Source organism: Centruroides vittatus, unplaced genomic scaffold (genome assembly GCF_030686945.1).
Source record: "Centruroides vittatus isolate TY-2023 unplaced genomic scaffold, ASM3068694v2 contig_361, whole genome shotgun sequence".
Classification (NCBI taxonomy): Eukaryota; Metazoa; Arthropoda; class Arachnida; order Scorpiones; family Buthidae; genus Centruroides; species Centruroides vittatus.
The window spans coordinates 2539411-2556717 of NW_027122185.1; the positions used below are offsets into that span (position 1 = coordinate 2539411).

A 17307-nucleotide genomic window follows, 5' to 3' on the forward strand; every position below is an offset into this window, starting at 1 on the left:
AAAATTATTATGTCCTATTGATTATACATAACTTCTACAAATGAGAACAAGTACACTTTAACTTATGCAACTTATACAAATATTTAATTGATTTTTTGTATTTAAATTGTGAAGATTATATATATATATATATATATATATAATTTTTTTATATCCATAAAGCGATTTTAAGGAGTTGGTTTAAAATAGTTTTTCCAATTTTTGTCATAATCGACCAGTTTTCTTTTCGTTTCAAAAAATAATTTTTCCCATCTCTTTGGTTCATGAAATGAATAAAGAATTTTTTTTAATATTCTTTCATACTAATTTTTATCAAATACTTTCTTGAAAAAATTAAAAATAAAATTTTGAAAACTATAAAATAATACTTATGCAGTGTCAATTGCTTCTGAACCAAAACCGATTTTTACCGTTCCTGCTTCTAGAACGGTTGCATTTCGAGCGCTGACGTCTTGTTTGGACTATTTATAAACAACTTTAATGTAGATTTAATGTATTTGCTTCATAATTTTAATTTTTATTTATTTTATTCTCCTTTTGAACATTTTAACCGCTCGTTTTGCCGCTTGAGGCAACCACTTCATCATCTCTTCTATCGAGCCGGCCGTGCTTATGTGTACAGTAACTTATTATATATTTTTTTTATTGGAATACAAATAAGTGTATTGATTTCTCAAAAATGATTTTTTTAATCGTATAAAACAGACTTTTTTCTACAAAAATATTGTTTGAAAATGGGATGCGTTTTATACACTGGCAAATAAGGTAACTTTGATATTTATAAGTCGTTTAAAACTAAATCAAACTAAATTAAAAATCATATCAATGTTGTTTTAAAAATTGCTTTTGCATGTTGACTTTTGCTTATAGTATTAATTTTAAATATATGCTCTCTACCTCAAATCAGTACTGTAGTGACTTGCCCCTGTACATCATACTTTTCCTTTAACAAAGGAGTCGTGCCATCATCTATCTAACAGCTTTTGGGGTAAAATTTTTAAATTGAAATAACGTGACATCCAGTTTAAATTTGATTTGAAGTTCGTATATAGTTAATCGGGGCCTGCTACTTCTAATATTTCCGTATTTGGTATCCGTTTATATCTATCTAACTCCGTTCTCAATATTAAGGAAAGACGGACGGACGGACGACAGTGAGAATTTATAGGTCTACAATTTTTTTAAATTGCAGCCCAATAACTGATAACTTATAATAGTTGAATTAAATTATAAATTATTCAAGATAAACTTAAATATTTCTGTTGAGACGGTTTTGATCAGTTTTATAAAACATTTTTCAAATAAGTCATAAAATCTGAAAATGAAACTGTGCTTTCTATGTTTTCAGAGTAGAGAGGAATCTTATATTCATTATTAAATAATGTTAATTCATATTTATTATGAATAACTAATTTTTTTCTTCAATGACTTAGAGACTTTCGAAAATTTAGAAGCGATTTCTTACGTTGTGCACACCAAAAATAAAGCTGGTTTAGAGACGGTCATAGGTAGTAAAGGTGCCGACTTTGCGCTCTGGAGTTTAGGTCCAAATTTGGATCGTGCCTTCAGTAATTTTTCATGGGCAATCTGATCCAGATATGTTGGATCTTTCCACAACACCCGGCCGAACCAGTAATAAACAATGCAAGCACACAGAACACACAAAAAAAAAAAAAATTAAAAATATGATGAAACCTATAGGCTTGAATTACAGAAAAAATTCTCAATTAGTTCTGATTGGAAAGAAAAAGAAGGAACTAAATGTAAACCAATCTTAAAGCCGCTAATATTTACAATTATTAATTTTTGAGTTGAGCAAACGAAGCTAATTCTTCACACTCAAATATCATTGAATTTAAATAAACTCCGAAACCGCTGGCCCGACCTCGACCAAACTTGATACGGACATCAAGTCCGGGTCGGATAATGCCGTATGCTATTTGGAATCCTAATTAGATCGTGTCTTTGAGTAATATCACGGGTTAACTCTGGCACAAACTTAAATAAGCTGGGATTTATGATGTTTACAAAGCGCGCAAAGCAGTTCGGTTTTGTAAATAAATACAAGTCACTCAAACGAATTAAATCGTTCGGAAGCAAAGTTTGAAAGACATTGGAATTTCTAAAATCAGCCACTAAAACAGATATCATTGCTATTGTTTAGAAATATACTAAATAAGCTCTAGAATTAAGCATAAATCTAGTGCAGCTCAGTTTTCAGGCTTTGAAACAACGACTACAAATATAAAATAAAATAATTTATTTCCTTTATATCTTTATTAAATTTTAAACGGTATTTATTAAAATATTATTATAATTAATCTTTAAGATATTTTCAGAGTGATTTAAAAAGTCAACCAAGGCAAAGGTCTGACCCAGCACCGCATCATTATTTTAAGTTGTTTTTCTGAAATTTGGATCAATATGTCTTGCAATATGCACCAAGTTTTAAGGATCTCTTCATAAAGTGGATGTAAAGAAAAATCTTTATTTCTGATGAATGTCTTCTGCCCTTCAGTGTACTCTAGAAAAAGGGGAGAACATTTTAAATTACTTCAAATGAATGTATTTATAATAAAAATGGAAAATTAAACTGCTGCAACCTATTTTCAATCTCATCATATTGAGTACACCAAAAAGACGATCGAAGTAATAACCAAGATGTTTTCCCACAGTTCTTGCTAATTTTTGCAGAATTTTACACGCATTCATGCAAACTGCGGGATATCGACTGGACAGAGCAGCTGGATTGAAGACATTTATAAAAATTAATTATAAAATAAGAATACGCTTTAAAATTAAAATTAACTTAAATAAAAAAATTTCATATAATTTTCTTCGTATTCAAGATAATAAATTTTATCTATAAATTTAAAAACATTATGTATAATAGAAGAAAATTTCGTGATTTTATTTTATTATTTCACAGTCAAAGCAACCCGCTTTCATATCTTTATTATAAAAGCATGAATGTACTCGTATACGATAATCTTAATGTAATAAAATTTTAATTCTTCTGCAATGAAAATTATTTAAAGCTTTCATATTAAATAAATTTTTAAAAGGAGGTGATAGAGAAGAGATTTATAAATAAAAGAATTATACAAATTGCTGTAAAGTGAAAAATGGAGCATTTTACATTAGAATAATCGACCTCAATTATTTTAAACTATTTTCGAAGGTATTTTTATTAGTTTTATTATTACTTCAGTAAAATTTAAATTGCTGCTAAAAGTCTAGGGAAAGAATATGGCCAATGTTGTGTTCATTCTTGTTAACAATATTCTGCAATCAAAAAACAATATTGTCCATCGTAATTTACAGAGTTACGTGTGAAATGTTGCTGGTATTGTCAAATTAACATTTTATGATATGTTATGAAGGAATTGAGAGCATTGTCTTTAAGAGATAAAAAAATCCAAAAACAAAGATTTCATTCAATTGATCGTGACTACCGTTAAAGAAACCCCAAGTTTAATGGCTCTTAATAAAAACAAACTAGTCCCTCTATCTGAAAAGTTGATCAACATTTTATAAATTTTAATTCACAATACAGTTGTCCCTTGATAGTCCGACGTTTTGTAATCCGACATGCTGAGTAGTCCGACGCACCTCCCGTCAAGGTCACCGTAGTCCCCGTTCCCGTTACGTGTTTGCTTGCACGTGATTCTTGTGTTTTCCGTGAGCAGTTCTGTACGTACTGTATTATTTATGCCTATACATACTATTTGTACAGTACATTTATTGGCTTCCATATTTTTTTTAATAAACATGTTTTAGTTAACCGAAATGAGTGTTTTATTTCCATATTAACCTATGCAACATTTTACTTATAAAATATAGGAATATTGTAGGCTACTGCTAGCAGAACAATGCCAAATATGTAATCACTTTCGGTAATCCGGACACTTTTGGTAATCCGACACCCCTTCGGTCTCATATCTATCGGATTATCAAGGGGCAACTGTAATCCTAAATTTCATTTTTTAAAGTAGCAATTAAAATCTTCGTTAAAAAAAATTCCAATAATAAGCAACAGACAAATTAAACATAAAATTAAAAAATTTTATATTTTACCGTATAAGTCATTCATAAAGTATGGCAAAGTCATTTTAACTTTATTTTTGTCCGAATCTATTAAATCATGGACACATAGATTGGCGACAATGGTGTAACGATCATCAGGTTCCGTTAAACCTTTAATAAATTCCGGAAGATAATAACGAAAATCTAAATCTTTTGCTGGAAGCTGAAATAATAATGGTTTTATTTTACAAAAAATAAGATAAATGTTATTATTTATTGATTTAGAATTTCTTACCGTCCATTGAAGAGTTAACCCTTCAGGTTTGTGCGACAACTGAAATGGGAAATCTCCTCTCTGACATTTTTCACTAAAAGTTGTTCTATCCCTTTCTTTAGGAACCCAATAAGATTCATTCATAAAGTCCTAAAAGAATGTAAAGAATTTATATAATTTTATACTGTATTAGTTAACTGTCTGTAGTCAACAATAAAATTCATTTTCGATATCGTATCATGTCATGCCATTCTCTTTTCGCTCTGCAAACATTAAGAGGAGTTTTAAACATGCCCATTAAGCTCAAAATGGAATGGCCGGTGGTGAGAGACGGGGCCTGAAATATCAGAATGGACCCCTCCGAAAAATTGTCATGCCGTGTTGTTATCTCCCGTTAAGAAATCCAATGCAAAAATCATTAATTTAATTGAAGAAATAAAATCATATTACATTACCACGCTATCTTTTCTAAGAACGATCCCTTGAGTTTTTTGAACTATGGACACATTTGTTAAATCCACTGCTCCAATTATTTCCTGCTCTTCAGACTGGTCGAATGAAACTTGTTTACTTTCTTCTGGGGTAATAATACTTTTTGATATTTCCAACTGTTTTTCTTCCGTACAAATTTCATCTCGTATACTTTGAGCAATTTCTTTCGTACAAATTTCATCTTGTACACTTTGAGCAATTTCTTTCGTACAAATTTCATCTGGTATACTTTGAGCAATTTCTTCCGTACAAATTTCATCTTGTATACTTTGAGCAATTTCTTCCGTACAAATTTCATCTCGTATACTTTGAGCAATTTCTTCCGTACAAATTTCATCTTGTATATTTTGAGCAATTTCTTCAGCTAAAAATTCATTTAGTTCTTCTTCTAAGTTACATTTATCTTTTGATTCAACTGGTTCTTGACCACTGGAGGCTTTCACGTCAATTTCTTCATACTTAATCATTGCATCTTCATTGTCTTCTTCCTGAAATGCTATTTCATCCAATATTGCTTCTGTATTCGCTTCTTCTATTATTGAATTTGGTGGAGTAAATGAATAATCCTTCGAAGGTTCCGTTTCTACCATTTGACCAGATGATGAAATTAAATTAGTTTCGCTTTCATTCTTTGATTGTTCTACTAATAAATCATCGACCAAATTCTCTTCACTGTTATTCATTTTGAAGATGTATATTTTTAAATTTTAAAAGAAAGTAAACAAGAAATTTAAATTGAAACCAAAGAGCCAAATTCAAAATTGATGATCAATTCTAAATGTAGTTTAAAAACAAACTATGGCTCCTATTTAACACTCTAAATGATTAATATGATAAATAATTGTTATTCAATAATGAATAAATAATAATCTTTTCTTCGTTTTTATATTATTTAATTTAAAATGAAATACACTTAGTTATTATTCAGTATTTTAATTAATTTCGAGTTATTTTCAAAGAACTGTATTAAAATGTTGGGTGTGTTAACTCTTTCCGCCCTGTGGGCACTAAGAGGGCCTCTTTCTAGCAAGCCAATTATGGGTTCGGCCGGACCCCGACATATCAGGGCGAACCATTCCCTAAAATCTTCTTGGGAATAGGGATTCGATCCTGGGTTCCCCAGAGCGGGTAGACTGTAATCTTGACCGCTCGGCCATCCGGCCAATAGAGTTATAACTGATTAATTTACATTATCATCGCGTAATTTATTTTAGAAAATGGAAAACAATGAGATACGTTTTGTTGTCATGAGTTATTTTACTTTAGGAAGGGCAAAAAATACAACAATTACTCAAAAATTATTTTTACAAGATGATTTCTACAAGATGATCGCTGTCGATGTTAGTACAATTTCAAAAGTACTTTGCTAAATTGTACTAAAGATATTCTTTGCAAAATCCCTTGAAATCCGGAAAATATGACAAAAGCTGATGATAAAATTTTGATATTAATTCAGAATAATTTTTATTATACCACAAGGCAGATTGCGGTAAACCTATTCATAGTGAAATAAACAGCTGCTGGACATTTGGAAGCTTAGTTATATAAGTTTCTATATACAGTATGTAAAGAAAAGACTATACATTTATACATTAAGAGATTCACAGATAAAAGTGTTAAAATTCTGTTTCAAAAATTATTGCGAATGAATGAAAATTTAAAAATAAACAAAGATAAACGCTTAATGCAATGGCACGCGTACATCTTTGCTTCGACATTAACTAAGGCCGGAATAAATGCTAATTCTGCGGATGCGATACGTGTAAAATATAAAGCATAAGATTTAAATTTCTTTTCTTTTTTTTATTTTTATTTTTGAGACTTTAATCTGGCCCATCATAAGTTCGGTCCCAGAGTGGTCTGGCCGAAATCAAAATGGGTTTTCGGTGCGGAAAGATTTAAATTTTAAAAAGTTGAGAAAACTTTAATTATTATATTTAATTATATTAAGATGAAATTAATAATTTAATAAAAATATAATAATTATAATATTTTGGAAATCGTTAAAATTGATTTACAAAGTTTTTGTCCTCCAGAGGGCACTTTATGTTTTTGTAAGAACGTACTGTACTTGTAAAAGAGCGGGAAATGTGTTCGGAGGATGACAGATATTTTAGAAGTTAAGAACTGGCTAAAAAACCAGTCTATTTTAATAGAGGATGATTGGTTGCAGGCTTGTGTAGAATGGATTTTAAATGGAGTATGAATTTTCATTATTATTTTCTTAATATGAAACTAATAAGCAAAACATTTCTTTAATTTTATATTATTATCATTATTTGTTAAAAAAGGTACTTTCTAGGGTAAAATTGCAGCTCTAAATGAAGTGGCTGTGATCTTATTACAATTACAGACTGTATCCATAGGAGTCAAAAGTCAAAGGATGTGATATAATATACAGTGGTGTGTTATTCTATGGACAAAAAAAAACTATTGCCTGGGACCCAACACAAACATTCCCCCAAAGAAATATGTCTGAAGTCAACACTGTATGTGTGATCCCTTAATTCAAGTTTTCCTGGACGCTGTGAAGTTATAACGTGCTACTGTATATATAATACCGTATTTATTCTCATATAAAACGATTTCGTATATAGGACGAAGTGTGACTTTAAAGATCAAAATAAAGAAAATTAGATTTATTAATACAGTTTTAATTTTATTTCATATAATCACAAATAAAATATTATTAAATGCACACAATGTCTTGCAAAAATTACTGGCATTTTAAACTTTCTGGAAAAGTCTTGTAGGGTGTACTATAGATTACCACCTATGGAATTTCAAGACTTTGAGTATATATTTGAACTCAGAGGACCGAGATGAGTTCAACGGTATCCTACTTTTGGGCCGGAGGCAAAAAATAAAGTTATACTTTTTTCGGCGATCGTGCAATGATTAGGAGTCACATCACTCTCTCTGCTAAGCCTATCGCGTGTTTAACAGGCAATCGGCAAGTCGGCTATATATACCTTCAATAAAGGCAGATGTTGATCCACGAGCACACTGATCATCTACAGTTTGAGTTAAGTCCTTTTTGCACACCCTCATGCTCGTCGACCTCGGGGGCTACAGCTCCTCAGTCTCGCTATCGCTTGCGGTTGGCTAGTACTATGAGCCGACCACGCTATCGCAATCAGGAGTCGTGATGCTTGAACAAAAGGAAAAAAGGAACTGGCGTTCGACTGTTCGTGCTCCCAATGGACTCCTCCTGGGGGGAGCCGCCGGCAGGCTGCCAATTGTTTAATGTCACTAGTTATTGATTCACAGTAGTTCTTGAACAAAAGAAAAAAGAAACTGGCATTCGACTGTTCGTGCAATGTTTTGCCTTTCAGAGTGCTTTTTTTTAAATTTGTTTGCAGACTTTACCACGAGATGGCAGCACTAGCAACTACGGTGTCATCTGCATGAAAGCATTAAAAAAGTATAACTTAAAAACTATGATAACTTTCTTATTTTTCATCTCCGGTCCAAAAGTAGGGTATCGTTGAACTCATCTCTGTCCCCTCAGTTCAGATATATACTCGGTCTTGAAATTCCATAAGTGGTAATCTATAGTATCCCCGTCTTGTAAAATCGCCAACATAATTTGGTCGTGTAAAGCCGGACGATGGCAAACCTTTTTTGCCAATTCTTAATGGTCGAATCCACTCTCTGTCGATTACACTTAGCAGTTTCTCTGAATTCTGATTTCCAAATAATCATCTGTTTTCGTGGGAATGGATTAAAACTTATATTGGGCTCCTGTGTGATTTTGGAATTCGATTCAAAAGCTTTGTGTTTTCTGTTTCTATTCCTCTTTACTCCTGATTCAAACAACCCAGATAAAATAGTTTTGTTTTAAATGCCAGAAGTGAGCATCCAGTAAAAAATGTGAATACACGGTTCACAAAAATTGCAAAGAATCCTTTGTTTGTACATATAGGACAACCTAGGTTTTTGAAGCAGTGAAAAATAAATGAAAACCTTATACATGAGTAAATACGGTATATGCTATAATAAAATGTAAGTACATGTGAACATTTGTGAGATATAGTCCTCAACCTACCATCTAGAAAAGAATACACATAATGTATACATGTTTATTAGAACACTGGTAGCATTTATGCCTGTATGTTCCTAGGTAAAAATGGTTTTTTTTTTTTGTATTCTTGACCTATTTTTAAAGTTTGTCAAAGACCTTTGCAGTCAGTCTATATAAAGAAAAGTATTTTACAGAATGGGATTTCGAAAATATGGAATTTCAACATTAATCAAATTGAAAAATATTCAAAGCATCCACTTACATTTACAGAAGTCACACTTTTTTTAATAAAGTGAATGAGTGAATGTTTGATTCTAAATTTGAATGATATGGAATTGAATCTGTCTAAAGAAAAATAGAGTAAACAAAAGTATGTAACAAATGTAAATCAACAGAATATTTTTTTTTTTATAGAATTGATATCTATAAATATTATTCTTCATACATTGATCAAAGCCAGTGATGGCAGCAGAAAAGCTGAAAACCTTTCTTTGATTAACTTTGGTTGTTGTCTAATTAGTAATGCTACTAGGATTTTCATTTGGAAGAGTGGAGGTAGGGTGGGTGTTATCTGCAGATTTTACCATCAAACTAACTAATTTTTAAAATTTAGTGATCAATTTTAAGTAAGACATCCTGATTACACTTTTTCCACTTACATGTAATTACTTGGCAAACAATCAGTTCATATTTAATGAAACCCTAAATAATAGTCACTATAGATAGACTTGAATAAATTATTTTAGAATGGGTGGAAGATTGGGCAACAGCCCAACCTTGCTTCACCTTAATGCCATTCATAGTTGTCTTAAATAAGGCAATGGTGTTGTATTTTATTTATTTTGATGATTATAAAAAGTTTTTTTAAATTTTGTAGATAGAAACATTAGATTTTCTAAGGATTATATATATATATTGTAATAATAGGTTGTATGCAAACTATAAGTTAATAAATGCTGCAACTATTTCATTTCTTGTTAATTTCATAAATGGAGAAATGATTTTGAGAAAATTTTGGAATTAATTATTAAAATTACAGTTAATTCAATCAAAAAATCTTGAGATTCATTAAGTGCATTGCTTTTTGTGTTAATTTTTTAAAATAGTTATTTCTCTTAAGAAATAATAGAGAGAAAGAATGGAATTTATGTAAAAAATAATTCTAATTGTTATTTTTTTGAATTTTTTGATTTTTCTAATGGGTAATAAGAATTAATTATATTATTAATTATTAATTGAAAAGTTTTTATAAAAATATATACAGGTAGGGTAGATGTACCAGTTTTGGCCAGAAAACAAATTTAACTTAAAAATATAATCACCACATATTCAAATCTGTCCAATGAAACAAACTTTTATTGTTAACTGTTCATACAGTTAATAATAAAAGTTTGTTTCATTTGTGATTAAATTTTTAAGTTAAATTTGTTTTATGGCCAAAAATGGTACATCTACCCTAGCCCTTGGTTTACGCCGGCTCAATTTTTCGCTGATTCACAATAATGCTGCTGCGCAATCCCTGTTTTGCTGTGTAATTCCCCTGCTTTTCCTATTCTAGACTGATCTTCGTTTCAGTGTTGACATATTTACTGAGCCACGACATTGTATATTTGTTAAAACAAAGTTTTATTGAATATATTTTTTTTCCTGTTTAATAATATTGGGTATGTATACATTTGCATTAAATTAATATTAAAATACTAAATGTTTAGGTACCCACGAGTCAAGTTATTAAACTTAACGATCCAATAAATGGTGTTTGAATCCAGAGCACCAATGAATGCAAATAGTTCGTATCCTATATTAGTTCATTTAGGAAAACACGTTATGATGCAGTAGCACTTCTGGCAATCACAAACTGTCGTTAGTGAGATGAAATCTACTTCTCATTGGCCATACGATACCTTCTTATTAGCCAGATGATATCTAACTCTCCTTAGCGAGACGAAACCAACTTTAATTTTCCTGCCCAAACTGACCGTATATATGCGCTATGGCGGCCTGCGGTTGACCAGTCAGTGTCTCTGCTCGTCTGTAGCTTTATGTTGGGTTAGCATATCTTTTCAACTATAGAAGGTTTGACGGATGAACTTTGTGAGTTAGACAATGATTGAGAGCGAAGTACAAATGGAAAAAGGAGCATCATTGCATCCATTTGACCATGTTCCGAAATTCTTAATGAAAGAAAACAAAAATCTAAACAATTAAAGATGGATTCTTTTTTCCAAAAAATGTAAGAGATTTGAAACTTTGAAATATCATTTGTTTTTCTTAAAATATTGTAATAAAAACATTTTACTTTATTTTATCATAAAATACATTTTAAAAATTAAATTTATAATATATGTATTTTGTATTATATTGTATTAATAAACAAAATTATTTGCTTATTTTTCACTTATGTAGAACCTAACCCTATACCTCACTGTAAATATGGGTTCATTTTACGTCAATTTGATTTGTGCCGGCTTTTGTAGGAACGGAACTGCGGCATAAACTGAGGGCTACCTGTATTTTATATATATGAATTATAAAAAAAATTTTTAACATATATTTAATAACTAAATTTCATAATTTTAATTGCTAAAATTTTATATAAAATTTAAATGTTAAAAAGTTAATCTTATTAATTAAATTTAATCTAATTTTTAGGAAGGAGAATTAACTTTGGATCAAATAAAAGATAATGTTTATAAACAGTGGTTAATTGCAGATTTGCGAGATATTGGTTGTTCACGATTACCACAAAATATTTATTCTATTCAAAAAAACATTCTTCAAGGAAATTATGTCTTTCAGGTAATTTAAAATCATAATTGAATCTTTAAACTATAACTGAATCTTTTCGTTATAATCACCAAAATCTTTCATATGGAAACTTTTTGACTTCCGTTTGGACATTAAGACACTAAATATAAAAATTAAAATATTTAGTATCAATTAGAAGACTCGTCAAAAGATTTTTCTTTAAGGTATTTTACTTAACTGTTTTGTACTGCAATAGTGATGATTAGAATAGATTCAAAAATATTTATCTTAAACATCTTAGCTATTTTAAGACAATATACAGTATTTCTGCACATATAAGAGCATGCTCTTATAGATGGAGCAAAATTAGCATTATATTCCACAAAGTACATAAAAAGAATTTGCTATTCTTAAAAAACTTTTATAGTATTGGAACTCTGAAAGTATTTCTTTTTTGATAATGGTTACCACAGAGATGTCATTGAATAGTTACTCTACTACATTTACATTGTCATAGCAGTGCAGTGCTCTTATAAGCCAAAACAGGTTGACACATATAAAACATGCTCTTAGATGCAAGATATGCTCTTATAAGAAGCAAGAATAATTCAAAAGTGTAAAAATAAGTGATTTTTTTTTACATATAAAAGCATGCATGTGCAGAAATATGGGGTATATGTTTTTGTGTAAAATTCTGATGAAAATTAATTTTTCCAGTTTTAAGTTTGCTAATAAAATCATTTTATGCTGTTGATTGTCTTTAAATATATTTATATACTGTATTTTCATGCACATAACCTGTAATGATACATACCTTGCAGAAAAGTGCTAGAACAAAAATAAAACCTTCTCATAACTCATCCCACTATATACCCCGTGCTTATGGGAGCATCATTTCTCCATGTCCATAGGCACAAGTTCATGATTACAATTTAAAATCAACATATAATTCACTCCATTGTTTAACCTGTAATCTTTTTAAATTGTCTTAAACACATAACCTCTGGGTTATATGCATGAAAATACTGTAAACATCAAATTATATTTATGTTAAGATACATGCTTCTTGTCCTGTATTTTATATGTTGAGTATAACTTATCTACTTGGATTTTCTTTTTAACTAGGACTTGTTATTTTGAAGGAAGTGAATCCACACAAATTTGTATCAAAAAATTTATTGTAAGCTTAACCTACAGGTCAAAGTTACAATACAATAAAATACAAATTTGTATAGATTCACACCCTTCAATATAACAAGATCTAGTTAAAAAGAAAATGCAAGTAGACAAGTTATATTAATTTCTATAAAAATTGTTATTGTCTTGATTAAAAAAGAAATTGAATATATTTAACTATAGTAAAAAATTATTGCATTCATTATCTGTTAGATTAAATAACTATTTAGTGAAGAAATTTAATAATCTCTGAATATGGAGATATCTCCAAAGAAATTAAGTGATACAATCATAAAGTTTTACTTATAGTAGAATTAAAATTTCAGTTTTTAATAACTTTTATATGTAAAAGAAATTATTATATAACAAATTTATTTTAGATTTTAACTATACAAGATATTAGTCAATCTTTCTACAGTCAGTTAATTAAACTTGATGGTAAGGAAAATGAAAATATAGCAGTCTCAGCAACTCCAATGTCAACGTTGAATACTGTGAGTATCAAAATAATTTAAATTTTTTTTTAATTAAAAGTTACAAATAAAAAATTTTATGATTATTGTAAAGAATATATGAAGTTAATATTTATTTATGTAAAACAAATATATGAGAAAAAAATCAATAATTAAATAACCAGTATCATATAAGTTAAATAAAATATCAAGATTCTCTTAGTAAAGAATATACAGTAATTATTTTTTATTATAATCATTAAATACCTTTAAGTGTTCTATACTGTATCAAACTCTAAATGTACATCTTTTTAGAAAGATCATACAAACCAATGACAAAAGATTGTTAAGATTATTGTACACAATCAGATAATCATGATATGGAGTTCAATGTTGACAAATTATTGGCAGTTTATGATTGTTAGAGAATCACATGGAATGGAAAATGTGTAAGACAAACACAAAAAATGTATGACAAATGCAAAACACAACACAATAAACGACAAAACATAAATGGCTTTATATGATGATGATTGTAGAAATACAGTAACATTGCCTACAATGGAAATCTGCCTAAATGGAAAAATTCTTCAGAATGCAGTGATTTTTCTATATTAAATCTTACTATAAGATGGAAACCTGCCCAACACTGAATTGGAAGAGGTTTTTGGTTATGAAGAATGTAACTTCACCTTTATAAAACATAAAATTAAGATTCCACTTGTAGACAAATAAGTAAAATCATCTCTAAGAATAAGTTATCACAGAGCATGACAACTTATATTCAAAAACGATTTTGAACTTTATGAGAGAAATGAAGGTGCCATAAAAGATTATTTTCATTTTTAGCACAGACTGTAATTATGGATCTTTTGACATCCAAAAATACAAAATTTATTTATGACGACGACCACAGAATGAATTTTTATAAGGCTCAAAAATTTCAGTTAAGGATGAACTTCAAGTAATGAACACTAAAAAATATTGTAAAAAAGAAAATTTTCATATTATTGAAATTATTTTCCCAAAATAGCCATTTTTTCTAACTTCTAAAACACTTTTTTACATTATTTAAGTTAAATTATTTTAACTAAAGTTAATAGGAAAAATTACATACCTTTACAATTTAAATAATTTTATTAAAACATTATAATTTTTTGAAATTACTTGAAATTTTAAAATAACACAAGTTGGATCTGGGCCATGGTAATTAATACTGGCTTCTTTATGTGATTAGCCCCATCATGTCTTAGTGGATAAAACACTGATAGTTGGTTGCAGATTTGCATCTCACCAATAGGCTGGCCACATGAAGTTTTTCAGGTTTTCTCCACAAATCTAACACCTATATAGAGTCAGTTTTCTATAGAAAGTCTTCCTGGGAGGCATCCCTCCTTGCAAGATTTCCAAGTGTTCCATTGCCTTCTCCTGTATATCTATCCGTTCTGAAATACTTAATTGCTTTCTTTATTTCGCATCATCTGAAAACACTAAAAATTTTTGCACAGCATGTAGTGCTGAACAATAGAAATTTTCCTGGTTGAGAATTCAGATAGCAGTTTGAGAGTGGATGTTAATGAACTGATAAAAAAAAAATTACACAAAGTTAAAAAAGATAAATAATTTTAATTTAAATGGTATTATTTATCATGTTTTATTTTAATAATTTTGATCATGTAACAAAATAATTTAATTTTTTTTCCCAGTTTATTAATATTTTCTAAAGTTTAGGAAATTTATTAAGAAATAAATTTAATAAATATATACAGGTAACCCCCATATAACATGGGATTTCTATAGCACATATTCGCTCTAACACTGTTTTGGGAATTGAATAAAACCCTCGTACAACATGAAATGTAATAAAAACTGTTACTAGTTGATGATACTCATGCTGAGATCATCATATAGGATGAATAATCCTCTGGTAAAATAATAAATAAGTATTTTACCCATGAAAAAAATCTACTATATAAAGCTGAAAAACCGGATTCTATCAATGTATGCCAAAAATGGCCACTAGGGACGCCCCTAGCACGTATTTAAATTAATTTAAATTAACAATATAAATTATTTTATATTTTTATAGTATAATATTCAGTACATTGTTATTTTTATTTGTAATTTTGTATTTGCCTTTCAACTTGTGAATAATAAATCTGATTTAAAGAACGATTTAACAGCATGTTTTTTAATTCTTGGAACCTAACCTCCCTTTTCGCACTAGTTCTTTGTTTCGTATAACATGGATTTGCATAACACGGCAATTTTTTGGAATGTAACTCCCGTGTTATATGGGGGTTACCTGTACTTTTGTATGTGTATTATACAGGATTTGTTAGTGAGTAATAAATAATTATTTTTTTATTTTTTTTCAAGACCACATAGATTTATGGTTGGGGATTAATAACAGAATAAACTATTTTAATTTAATAAAACATTTTATTTTTAGTTATACTTATTCAGTAATTATAAAAATTATGTAACTGTTAATTAGAAAAAAATAACTAATTAAAAAGTTAAAGATACAATAGCATATTTGCATAGTAAATCATGTGCTGTTTTATTTTGTCAGTGTGCTGTACTGTAAGGGTCAGGGAGTTTGTAGTGTTGGTCAGGGAAAGTTGTGGAATTTAAAATAAAAATTTGAGTAGGAACCCTGAATTTGATAGATTTTGAAAATTTACTGTATGAAGATTTGTCATTTTAAATGCATTTGTAAACAAATACTTCATAATACTTACAGTTTAATAATTTCGTCCTATTGTTATCTTATCATTACTTTTTTTATGTTTTCTTTCTTTTCTATTTACACTTGTATTTTTACATATTATATTTTATGTATCTGGGTGATACTGTTAATTGGAGGGTGGAAATCTTTTGTCGTATACATGACATTTCCATTTGTAAAGAAGATAGATAAATACTTGTGAATGGATTTTCACTGTAACTAAGTTGTTAAATAGAAAACACTTCAATAACTGTGAATTACTAAATGAATATCACACAATCTGTTTAAATCATATGACTTTCAAACTTAAATTTGCATTTAGTTTTTATTACTATGTATAATTCTCATTGTTTGATATATTTCAGTTTAGCACTTTGTTTAATTTAGTGCCATTTTTTACAGGTGAACAAATAGGGACACTAATCAAAGTTTTATTTTATAATTATCTGTTAATATGACACAATCATGATTTTCTTTTTTTTTTTTATGGCATTAACAACAAAGTTATACATTTGCATTTATTTATGATTTCAACATATACTGTACATTGTTATATATACATTTTATGTCACTGATTTTAAAAAATTAAATTTTGATAATATAGATAATAATTGTCATTGATATCATTTTAAATTTATAGCATCAGGAATTTGGATTAAGATCTCAAAATATTTAATATATAAATGTCAATTGAAGTTCTTTTCATATATTTAGCAGTGATAGCAGTAGCTATAGCAAGTACAAATCAGTTTTGATTTCATAAACTACTTCAGTTTTGAACTTTTTGTATATGAGACTCAAGCAGCAAATGGAACAGATTGTCATTTTTGAAATTGCATTTAATATTAATCTGTCTATTTATATGTTAATAACAATTATATCTGAAACTATTTACTGATTTTATAAATTAAACAAACAATTAAATAGTTTAAGATATGAGTACAGTGGGTGATTGGTTAACGAACATAATCTGTTCCAAGATTTTGTTTGCCATCTGAATTGTTCATTAACCGATTATTGATTTACCATAGGTTTTTATGGGAATTTGATTAATTTGTTCTGGAGACCCCCCAAAATAAAAAATATATACTTTCTTACTAAGTTTATTTATATGTAATAATAAAAATACATATATACACAGTTTTGCATTTTTATTAGTCATTTTTTTTCTGTTTGTGGGAGTTAAAGAATCTGTCTAATGTCAATTGCTTTTCTCTCTTCTTCAGGGTTTTTCAGAAATAATTAATAGCATTGTAATTGTAGAGATTCCTAAGCCTATTAACTTCAACCTGGTTTCGATGCCATTCTAAGCCTATTGTTCTGACATCCTCCCACTTCTTCAAAAGAGCTTTAATAGCAGATATCGGCATTAATTCTCTTTTTT

The 17307-nt window shown here is 28.9% G+C and overlaps 2 protein-coding genes across 3 annotated transcripts in view; one reads left to right on the plus strand and one right to left on the minus strand.

Annotated features, from left to right (window-relative positions):
* Positions 1 to 2305: 2305 nt before the first annotated feature.
* Positions 2306 to 5574, minus strand: LOC136975025 (uncharacterized). 2 transcript variants are annotated; one of them, XM_067270017.1, is made up of 6 exons: positions 5028 to 5574; positions 4756 to 4910; positions 4322 to 4450; positions 4078 to 4249; positions 2604 to 2744; positions 2306 to 2524 (listed from the first exon to the last, which is right to left on the minus strand). In XM_067270017.1, the coding sequence occupies exons 1-6, from the start codon at positions 5473 to 5475 to the stop codon at positions 2346 to 2348; spliced, it is 1224 nt and encodes a 407-aa protein (XP_067126118.1). In that variant the 5' UTR covers positions 5476 to 5574; the 3' UTR covers positions 2306 to 2345. The 2 variants fall into 2 exon arrangements, with proteins under 2 accessions (XP_067126118.1, XP_067126117.1); XM_067270016.1 differs by having other exon boundaries at positions 4756 to 5573.
* A 1294-nt stretch (positions 5575 to 6868) lies between these two features.
* The window catches only part of LOC136975060 (recQ-mediated genome instability protein 1-like), a 48142-nt gene continuing 37703 nt past the window's right edge, over positions 6869 to 17307 (plus strand). The window contains exons 1-3 of the mRNA XM_067270054.1: positions 6869 to 6992; positions 11469 to 11615; positions 13121 to 13234. Of these exons, the coding sequence (XP_067126155.1) occupies positions 6894 to 6992; positions 11469 to 11615; positions 13121 to 13234 (360 nt within the window). The 5' untranslated portion in view covers positions 6869 to 6893. The remainder of the gene's footprint in view (positions 6993 to 11468; positions 11616 to 13120; positions 13235 to 17307) is intronic.